This window comes from Nematolebias whitei, chromosome 15 (assembly GCF_014905685.2).
Source record: "Nematolebias whitei isolate Nwh7 chromosome 15, NemWhi1, whole genome shotgun sequence".
Lineage (NCBI taxonomy): Eukaryota > Metazoa > Chordata > Actinopteri > Cyprinodontiformes > Rivulidae > Nematolebias > Nematolebias whitei.
In genome coordinates, this window is record NC_056512.1 from 5,811,359 (window position 1) to 5,823,101 (window position 11,743).

At 39.6% G+C, this 11,743-nt stretch overlaps 1 protein-coding gene across 1 annotated transcript in view; it reads right to left on the reverse strand.

Moving 5' to 3' along the window:
- Positions 1-8,947: 8,947 nt before the first annotated feature.
- Positions 8,948-11,743, reverse strand: part of fbxl16 (F-box and leucine-rich repeat protein 16) — a 103,995-nt gene continuing 101,199 nt past the window's right edge. Inside the window, exons 6-7 of the mRNA XM_037688790.1 lie at positions 10,741-10,804; positions 8,948-10,147 (exon numbers count right to left, since the gene is read on the reverse strand). Of these exons, the coding sequence (XP_037544718.1) occupies positions 9,999-10,147; positions 10,741-10,804 (213 nt within the window). The 3' untranslated portion in view covers positions 8,948-9,998. The remainder of the gene's footprint in view (positions 10,148-10,740; positions 10,805-11,743) is intronic.

The following is an 11,743-nucleotide window of genomic DNA, read 5'->3' on the forward strand; positions in this document are numbered from 1 at the left end:
ATCAATCTGCCAATTATTGTAAATGTGTGATGTGTTTAAATCGTTTTAATAAACGACCCAATGTTGTTGGTGAGTCAGAAATTAAAACACGTTTCCGTCCACATTTAATATTCAAAACGCGATATTACTCAGTCCAGAAAAATGAAAGAATCCGTTTAAATTATGGATAATATCAGACAGGTATTATTTCATTACAGCTGTGTGTGTGTGTTTGTTATTGTGGTCACTTCATCAGTGACCTGAGTTCAGCAGTCTAATAGCCTGTGGGATGCAGAACCTGGTGGTTCTGGTCTTCAGGCTGTGGTACCTTCTGCCAGAGGCCAACAGAGTAAACAGTTCATATTGTGGGTGTGAGTTGTCTCGTTTGATTTTATTGGCTCTGGTCAGACAGCGTCCGAGTCCAATGTTCTGGATAGAGGGGAGGGGTGTCTTAATGAACTCTGCCGTTCTCACCACCCTCCTCAAATCCTTCCAGTCTGCAGCCAGGCAGCTTCCTTCCCAAACTGAGATGCAGCTGGTCATGATACTCTTGATGGTTCCTCTGTAGAATGTGGTGAGGACATAGGATGGGGGGTATGATCTCTTCAGCTTATGAAGTAAGTGCAGATGCTGCTTGACTTTTTTTACTAGGTACCCAGTGTTTCTTGACTATTACAGCAGATTGGTTATGTGCACCCCCAGGAACCTGGTGCTCTCCACCTCCACCTCTGTGTTATTTATGAGCAGTTGTGTGTGATGTGGTTTTTCACAGCTGCCTCTTCCAGCTCTTCTGGGAGGACCCCAGGGCGTTCCCAGGCCAACTGAGAAGCATAGTTGCTCCAGCATGACCTCCCTGGTGAAAACTGAATGTACTTAAGTATATTTTAAGTAAGTTTAATTTTCAAGAAATACATTAAAATATGTTCTCAAGTAAATGTTCTTATTAGGATTACATGGAAAATGTTAAATAAATAGATTTATCTAAATAAAGTTCAAGTACATTGTTATAAAATTTATTTTGTTGCACTTTATGAAGTACTCATAGTACTCATTATACTCATACTCATTGAGCATGTATCAGAATATTTTATGAAGTACTGTTTTTTGTGAAATATAAAAGAAATTTCTATCAAATATTCATCCACCATTTTTTACCCGCTTCTTTCATTTTGGGTCATGGGGGTCACCGGTGCCCATGTCCAGCAATCACTGTGCGAGGGGTGGGGGACACCCTGGACAGGTCTCCAGTCCATCACAGGGACACATAGAGACAAACGAGACAAACAACCATTCACTCTCTCACTCACACCTAGGGACAATTTAGAGTTACCAATCAGCCTAACATGCATGTTTTTGGACTGAGGGAGGAAACCGGAGTACCCGGAGAAAACCCACGCATGCACGGAGAGAACATGCAAACTCCACCCAGAAGGCCCCTGGACCGGGATTTGAACCAGGGACCTGCTCGCTGAGAGGCAGCAGCTCTACCAGTTGCACCACCGTGCTGCCCTCAATCAAATAAATTTCTAAAATTAAACTTCATATAAACTGTATTTAAACTGTATATAAACTGTATTCATATAAACTGGTTGATAAAAATTTGATGTGAAGAAACGAGTCACTGAGCACCAACGGAGGGTTTCTGCTGCAGTGAAGGAGAATTTAATATATCTGTGCATTATATTCAATTCAATTCAGTTTATTTATATAGCCCCAAATCACAAGAGAAGTCATCTCAGGGCACTGAACAGAAACATTCATATACGGTACATACAAAGTAAGTTAACACTATGGATGAAGTCAACTCGCCCACGGCTCAAATTAAATAAACCAAAAATCAACTCTAAAAATATAAACCATAAAAATCTGATGGTTGAAAATTTGGTTTTACACAAAACGTCAGCACATCTACTCATTCTTATCATCACACTCTTGATTTAGTTCTGACCTATGGTATAGAGATTAAGGACTTGGTAATAGTTCCTCAAAATCCTATTCTGTCCGACCATTTTTTAATAACTTTGAGTTTACATTAAATGACTACACAGTCACAGAGTAAATTTCATCTCAGCAGGTGCTTATCAGAAAATGCTGTAACCAAATTTAAACAATCTCTTCCATCAATGTTTTCCTCTGTCTTGCAGAGTAATGCATCAGAGAACAGTGACTTAGATCATCTAGTTGATCATCTTACAACGGCTGTGGCTTAGTGGTTAGAGCAGTCGTCCTCCAATGCAAGAGTTGGGGGTTCAAATCCACCAGCAGTCACATGCTGAAGTGTCCCTGGGCAAGACATCGAACCCCTAGTTGCCTCTGATGTGTGTCCCATCAGTGTTTGTAATAAAGCTCTGATTAGTCTCTTTAGAATAATTTGTTCAATTATCTTTGTAGAGATCTAGTAGAGAGCTGTATGAATGGGTAAATGAGGCACAGATTGTAGTGTAAAGAGCTTTGAGTATCTTGAAATAAGATAGAAAAGTGCTGTATAAGTACAGTCCATTTACCATTTACAACTTCAATGCAAACTTCACTTGATAAAATTGCTCCACTGAAAAAGAAAGTAATCAATCAGAGGAAACTGGCTCCTTGGTTCAATTCTGAGTTACGTGCTTTAAAGCAGCATCTAGAAACCAGGAGAGAAAATGGCGCTCTACTAATGTTGAATAATTTTATTTAACTTGGAAAGATAGTCTGCTAACATATAAAAAAGCTCTCCATAAAGCTAGAACTTTATATTACTCATCTTTAATAGAGGAGAATAAAAATAACCCTAGGTTTCTGTTTAGTACTATTGCTAGACTAATTAAAAGTCCCATTTCTGTTGAACCATGTATCCCTACAACTATAAGTAGTGATGACTTCATGAGATTCTTTATAAATAAAATTATTTCAATTAGAGAGAAAATTCAAACCATCCTTCCTTCTACTATCTCTAGTCCCCTGTCAAATGAGACAACTTTAAATATTTCACTAGAGCTGATTTATGTTTGGACAGTTTTTGTCCTGTTGAGCTCTGAATTGTCAAAAATAATAACCTCATCCAAACCATCCACATGCCTGCTAGATCCCATCCCAACCAGACTGTTTAAAGAGGTATTTCCCCTAATTAATGTCCACATTTTGGATCTACTTAATTTGTCTTTAATGGATGGTTATGTACCACAGAACTTTAAGGTTGCTGTAATTAAACCTTTACTTCAGAAGTCTGATCTTGATTCAGAAATTCTGGCCAACTATAGACCTATATCTAATCTAACTTTCATCTCAACAATTCTAGAGAAAATAGTTGCAGGTCAGTTGCGTGAACATCTACAAAGAAATAATCTGTTTGAAGAGTTTCAGTCAGGGTTTAGAGCTCATCATAGCACAGAAACAGCACTAGTAAAAGTCACTAATGATGTTCTCATGGCCTCAGACAATGGACTTGTGTCTATACTGGTCCTGTTAGACCTCAGTGCTGCATTTGATACAGTTGATCACAATATTTTACTACAGAGGCTTGAATATGATGTTGGGATTACAGGAACAGCTCTAAAATGGTTTAAATCACATCTATCTGATAGATTCCAGCTTGTAAATGTAAATAATAAATCTTCTTCATACACCAAAGCTCATCATGGAGTTCCTCAGGGCTCAGTGCTTGGGCCAATACTCTTTACTTTATATATGCTTCCATTAGGAAAAGTTATTAAACAACATGGGACAAATTGTCATTGTTATGCTGATGACACACAATTATATTTGTCCATTAAACCCAATGAATCATATCAGCTACTTAGACTACAAGCATGTCTTAAAGACATAAAAACCTGGATGACCCTTAATTTTCTCCTGTTGAACACAGACAAGACTGAGGTTTTGGTTTTTGGACCTGAGCACCTTAGGAATGAATGTTTCAGTCTTTCTCCCTCCTTAGATGCATTAATCTGTCCTCCTGCTCTAATGTTAAAAATCTTGGTGTTATTTTTGGTCAGGACACGTCTTTTATCTCCCACATTAAAAACGTTACTAGAACCTCCTTCCTCCACCTGCGTAATATCACTAACATTAGAAACATCTGATCTAAAAATGATGCAGAAAAACTGGTTCATGCATTTGTCACGTCTAGACTGGACTATTGCAATGGTTTATTATCTGGGTGTCCAAATACTTCTTTAAAACGTCTTCAGTTGATCCAAAATGCTGCTGCCAGAGTCTTAAGTGGAGTTACTGGGAGAGATCATATCTCTCCAGTTTTAGTTTATCTCCATTGGCTCCCTGTCAAATCCAGAATAGAATTCAAAATCTTACTTCTAACCTACAAAGCTCTCAACAACCTAGCTCCATCTTATATTACAGATCTTATTGTTCCATATTTTCCTAACAGAGCACTTCGCTCTCAGACTGCAGGTTTACTTGTGGTTCCTAGAATTTACAAAAACAGAATGGGAGGCAGATCTTTCAGTTATCAGGCTCCTCTCTTGTGGAACCAACTTCCAATCTCTGTCCGTGAGGCTGACACATTGTCCAGTTTTAAAACTAGACTTAAGACTTTCCTTTTTGCTAAATCCTATAGTTAGGGTCAGCTTGGGTTTCCTGAGCTGTCCCTTAGTTATGCTGCTATAGGCTTACACTGCTGGAGGACAAACTGACCACACTTTTCACTCTGCTGCTGTCTTTACTTACTCTGCTCAAACTGTTTCGTATTTGTAATTATTTTTTCTATCCTTAACATGTGTTCTTTTTGTCTTTCAGATACACCTGGACCTATACCTGGACCTGGACCTATACCTGGACCTGGACCTATACCTGGACCTATACCTGGACCTATACCTGGACCTGGACCTACCATTCTATGTTCGTCTGTCTCTCCTTCCTGTCCTCTCAATCAGCCGGTCAAAGCAGATGGCCTCTTGTCCTGAGCTGGTTCTGCTGGAGGTTTCTTCCTGTTCAAATGGAGTTTTTCTTTCCACTGTCTCCACTGTGCTTGCTCAGGATGGGAGACTGCAACGAAGCCAAGATTCAACTTGTCTGCTGGATTCCTTAGATAGAGAACTTTACTAATTGGCTTTTATGTGAATGTTTCTGTAAAGTGCCCTGAGACAACTTTGTTGTGATTTGGCGCTTTATAAATAAACTGAACTGAATTGATTCTCATCCAACTGGCATGGCATGACTCAGAGACAGCTGAGAAGTAACTGATTAGTATTGATCAGTTATTGATTGGTGATTCCCAAAGCAAACTGCCTCCCAATTCAATTAGTGATGTCTCTCAGCAGCTCCACAGCTGTCAGTGCTCCACAATGACACAACTAATTGCAGCTTTTATGGACATGTCATTGTCTGTACCTTGTTGATCTGAGGAATCATCAAAAGTGAGTGGTGAATTAATTTTCTGATGTGACATCGTTTTCTGTTTAGTGAGCATGACGTTGCCCCTCACACAGTTCAACCACATCTTATGCTCCTCATCTGCCTGTGCTCCTCGCAGACGTGCACTCACTGACGTGCTTACATCTTCATTTGACCATAATTTAAGAAACCTCGTTCAGATTTAAATAATCTAAAAAAAATCTCTTTAAAAATGGTGTTTAAATGCATCTGAGTTCAGAGATCATATTTCAGTGCGTTTAGGTGAATGTCAGTGTTGCACCAGTATTTTGATACCATGGAGGCGGTAAGCACATTCTCACAGCTGGTCAGGTTGATGCACCTGGACGTGTGCATGAAACCTGGTGCGTGCACACTTTTTGTGCATACACTTCATAAATGAGGACCCTGGCCATGACGTGAACAAATGCTTCTTGCTTTGTGCCTGAAAAGACAATGAAGGATGGATTAGCATTGTTTTGTTTTGGCAATTGGAGAGTGTGTGGTTGTTCCAGTCATTTGGTAAAATCGTGTAAAATTAAATAAGTAAATGAACAAAAACATTACAGTGACACTAAAAGAGCACACAGAATCTGTTGGTTTCAACGTTTTCAGTAAACTGTCAGTATTTATTTTACTGTTTACTTAAAGTTGTGCTGTACAAGGGTTGTAACAAAATGAAGACAGATGACAGGAAACTGCTGACAGGTATAGAAAGTTCCAACATGAACTGAGATGATGCGCTGTAGAAAGCTTGGTTGTTTGCAGAGAAGGAATGATTGCATGAGAGCTCATGATATGTAAACTGACCTGTGGATCCTTTGGAACCTCAGCAACAAAAATACTGACCATCCTATCAAATTATGTTTTTACTTTCAGAAAGAGTTTTCATTTTGGTGCAAAATGTATTTTCTAACATATTCTTTGAAGACAGGAAATGTGGCCGTAACACTGAACTTAGGTATCAACCCCAAATGAGTCAACATTCTGTGAGTTTTGACTGATTTTTCACAATAAAGTAATTTTTTGAATTACAGGAGAGCCAAAATCATCAAGTTTATCCAATAGCTCAGTTTGTCAAACCTTTTAGGGTTATATCTGAATAACTGTTTTTGTTTGGTGGCTTGGCTTTGTGTTTCTGTTGGTTTTTATAGCATCTATAGTATCCTTTAGAAACCTGGTAAGTGGCAACTCATTAAGTCTACAAACCAAAACTAAATACAATTTCTGTGACACCTATGACCAGAGCTTAGCATCTTTTATTGCTACTTTGAGAGTTTTGGACTTCTTAAATGAACATTAAATTGATTTTAACAACGAGTTAAACTATAAACCAAAACAGCAGACATTTAGTGTCTTTTGTTTTGTATACATTGACATTTTAACATGTGACACTTAAAGTGCCCATGTCATCAAATTTTTGTAAGTATTCTGAATGCATTGTTTGAAAAAACCAAAAAACTAATGATGTATTGCAAAACAGATTTCACTCCGCTACAATAAACAGTTGTTGAGATATTGTCATGCGCAGTAACAGGAAGTGACATCATCAGTAACAGTGACAGATTAAGGGGAACGCCTGCATGTAAGCAGAGCATGCTACAACAACACAGACAGCAGAGAAGAGTCGGAGGTTTGTTTTTTGAGTCTCTATCAGAGAAATGAAGAAGAGTCGGACTTCAAATAATATCGTTACAATAAGCAAAGAGCAAAAAGTTCCCCGTTGATGTCGCGTCCTCTTTCACTTTGGCTGCACCAAGTTGAAAAGCAAATATGCCAGGTTTGTGACAAAATGGGTAAAATGTTGTATTATGTCAAATTTCTTAAATATTAATATGTATTCTTCCAGTTTTTGTATTAGTAGGATGTGCACGTCACATGCACTTTCAACCCATTCAGCAGAAATCTTGTGAAGCTGATTTCTGCTCAGATCTGATCAAAGTTGTATTTTACATTCAGTTGTTTTGTCTGTATGGAGTTCCACAGAATCCTCAGGGATGTAGCCTCTTTTTAAACAGTTAGTGTAAACATCGCTTGGTGATGACAAGGTTGATGATGTCATAAACTTTTCTGATTATCTGCATTCAGCACGATGACAATAAATAGAAGAATCCTGCTGAGAGTCCCTCACTGCAGAGAGCAGACAGCAATACAGAGCTGACACAGACCAGCACACAGCAAAATATACTACAGTGTATCGTGACTGGTGTCATGTTAATGAGCACTGGTGCTCGGGACATACGTCTTCTCAGGGCGCCTAAAATGTCACAACAAAAACAACAATAATGACAAATTGCAATTTAGTTCATATCCAAAGCATTTTCCAAAACTAAAACAAAACTGTTAATGCCTCTTTAATAAATAAATTGTGCCAAAATAGACGCACATTAATAGAAATCAATAAATACATGAATAAATAAACATACTTCTGTACATCAAAGAGATGCTGAACGACGTCTAAAATGAGCCCCGAGCGCAGACTGAGTGGAAGCATGCATGGTCTGCATCGTCCGTACAGTTCGTTTCACCGGAGTCAGTTCCAAGCAGCGACACGGTTCCTGCGCTGCAGTGGATGCATTTGGCACAACTAATACTGTCTGACACTCGTCCAGCTCCTTCAGTCAACACGTCTGAGGCAGGAAGCAGGAGCGCGGCTCACCAGCGACTCTTGACTTAGCTGGAGTTAGCTGGAGTTAGCTTGACTTAGCTGGAGTTAGCTGGAGTTAGCTCGTGTTCGGACCGAGCGAAGCTCCTCAATAAATGACTTTAAATGGTCTTCTCAGTGGTGGTCATGTTATTAAACACCAAACATGTCACATCTGTAAATGAGAACTGCTTCTCAAACATTTCACCACAAATTAAAACTGATGTCAAATACAAAAAAAAAAAATAATTCTTCACTCACCATCAAATTAATTTTGAACCCGCACCTTTCTGTGGGCCGGCTGGTCCTCTGTGAGACAAAACCCGAAGGACGCCACAGGCCACGTGCTGCAAGCTCTATTTATTACCAACATTTAACTTTTGTGTTGAGCTGCACAATGGCTTAGTGGTTAACTCTGTTGCCTCACAGCAAAAAGGTGCAGGGATCAATCCCCAGTTTGGACTTGGGGTCTTTCTGTGTGGAGTTTGATTACTAGGCAGCCTTTAGACCTGCCTTGCAAAAGAGTTTCAGTGATAACTGGCTGGTCCAGTAAAGGTTAAAGATAAGCTCTCAGGTTACACTTTGTTGTCGGGGGTGTTTTTACATCAAAACTAATATTTCTTAATAATTTAGAACAATAAAAACTAATTAGAACTGAAAAAAAGAAAATTGTTTCTTACAAGCTCAGTTTAATATAATTAAAAAATAAGAGTTGCACGGTAAAGGTCATGAGTTCTACCATCTCCAAGCTGCTTCCTGTTCCTCTGACCACGCTGACTGTGACATTAAAAGTATCATGTTCATGGAACTGTAGACAACTTTCCAGAACATGGACGCAAGAGGAACTGCAACCCCAGGTTGATCAGACGGATGGTAGAAAAGAGTCAAGGAAACCACCCAGAATCCTTTGCACTGACTTCAGAGGTCTGTCCCATTTGAATCCTGATGATGGAAGAACACACAGACGGTTCAGCAAAATGGATTCAACGTTAGAATTAAACTTTCTGAGACAGATGAGACAAAACTTTTGTTCCTAGTATCATCAGCTATGTTTGATTTTTGTAGAAGGTACCAACACATTTACGTGTTAGGAGATAAACAGAAAGCACTTTTTAACTGTCATTAGTTATTTGTGTTGTGATTCTGCTCCAGTCATCTTCTGAGTGAAGACGTTTGTTTTTCCTGCAGAGCTTTCCATGTGACTGCCGGCTCCATCGTGTCTCCTCGTTTTACAACAGCTGTCAAATGAACATGTGCAAAATTCATAAAACACTAAATAAAGCAATAATCAAGCAAATCAAACAAACTTGCAACTTCCCCTAAAACAAAACTCTGTAAACAGTTTTTCCAATCTCTCTTTTGACACGTTTTGATAAGACAGAAGTGAGAAAAGGTGAGAGCTGCGAGTCAACGGCACATGTTGACCACAGAAGAAGAGACGGTCTTCGCTCGTTCTTTGCCTCCTGAACTGCTTCCTGCTCGTCCAGCTGCCACGCGACCTGTGAGACCTTCTGAGAGAAAGAGTGAAGCTGCGGTGAGTTGACACTGGAAGATGGAAGGTCTGGAGGACTTTACGTATCCTGTGTGGTGATGAGTGTTTGTGGTGTACAAGTGTGACTTCAAAAGTCTCTTTCTTCCAAGCTGCATCTGGAGTTGCACATTTCTTCCTTCGGTATCCTTTCTCTAAAAGATACAATAAATCAACATCTTCAGAGCGGCTCTCTTCAGCAACTCAAAGCGTTTGTTGATTTAGAAACAGAAACTTGCTGTCAGACAAGACGTCACAGCAGCTCTTCACTTCAGCATTTCAAATGAAGCCCAAACACCGCCCTCCTCTGGGTCCGGCACGTACCGTCGTCCGCCTCCCTGCCTCTCGCACTGCCAGCAGGGGGTCCGTTCAGATGGGTGCTGGGGGAGGAGGGGGTCAGACCATGAGGAGCAGTGGAGGAAAGGTTGGGTGAACTAGTGAGGAAGGGTTTGAGAGGAGGAGGTTTTGAAGAATGGCGGTCTGTCAGATGAGTCAGTCTTACTCGATGACCATGCAGTGGGGCAGGTGCTGGGAGTAGTACTTGAAGAGCTCAGCTGTGGCTCCAGGACAGTTGGTTAACTCCAGCTCCTCCAGCTCCTGCAGCTGGATGAGGCCCGACAGACCAGTGGTGGTCAGCAGGGGGCAGCCTGAGGAGACAGAGGAAACAATCAGCCACTTCTGCCCTTTCATCAATAAATAACATCCGACCACAGTGGCCCTCAGGACACATGCTGCCCGTGTCTGTTTTAAATTACATTACTTCTTTTTTGATCTTAGTTAGCATATTAAAATAACCAGAGCTGCAAAAAATTGCTCTAAAATTAAAATCTAAACTATATATTTTTACCAAATCCTCTCATTTATTTATTCATACATGTATGTATGTTTTAATTTCTAAACATGTGTCTGTGGTTTCCAGTCGCTCGGTGTTTGTCCTACAGTTGTAGTAACACGTGCAGAAGGAGTGCATCAACATCAACGCTCTATTTTGTGATTTGAATGTATGAATTATGTCAAATGAAAAAATCAGTGGATGAAGGAGAACTTCTTCATTAGTCCTGGACTATGTGTTGATTTAAAAGCAACAGTTTGTTTCATGAGCTCAGTCAGGGCTGACTTTCACACACCAACTGTACGTTGAGTGTTTCAGCCAAGCCCAGGTTCAGTTTTATTATTTCAACATTAAAGTTGTATGTAAATGAAATACAAGAGAAAGAAAAGGAGATTGGATGAATCCCACCTGCAAGAGACAATAGCCGAAGACTCCTCATTCCAAACAAATGCTGCAGTCCGAAATCTTGCACCTGCAAACACATAAAGAATACAGATTTTCAATGAAAACTCTTTCAACAAGAACACCGGCTCCATCATTCTCTTTCTGGCAACGCAACAACAACAAAACATTATTCAAGCATTGTACAACTGAAGTGGCACTGTTTTCACACATGTCCACCATTTTTGCATGTACCGTATTTTCCAGTGCATAAGTTTTTTGCATAAATTAGCATGCCTGCAACTTATACAGCAAAGAGTCATATTTATGCTATTTCCACATATTTATAAACCAATTTTTATCTGGGATCTGATGATTTCATTCATTTTGACATGGAAAATATTGAACACTATCATTTTCAGCCACTAGAGGGTTCTTGACAAATGTGGCAAGCCAAGTGTCTCATTAATAGCTAAAAGTGGCTATTAATGAGACACTTGGCTTGCCATACCAATCCACCTTCGTCACGCTCCAGAACTCTTGGAGCAAATGTCAATTCAGTTTCATTTCGTCGCGCCGCCCAAGAAAAATGTAGCTGATTTGACCATTAAAGTGCATTTATTACGGAAAAGTTCAACTGAGACACACCTTTGCTATAAAGTCGATTAAACAAATGATTGTTTTTAGGTGGTTATCTTGTTAAATTTTGAAGAAATGCACAGCAGGTCTTCCCTCTTCCCTCTGCATTGAGGGGTTCAGTGTCTTGCCCAGGGACACATCGGCATGTGACTGCTGGTGGAGTCAAACCCCAAACTCTTGCATTGGAGGACGACTGCTCTAACCACTCAGCCACAGCCGCCCCAAAGTTAACGCTAAATTAAAGCTAATATCGGCTGATACTATGCCGATAATATCGTGCATCCCTAATATACACACACACATATATATGTATATATGTATATGTATATGTGTGTATATATATATGTGTGTATATATATATATATATATATATATATATATATATATATAT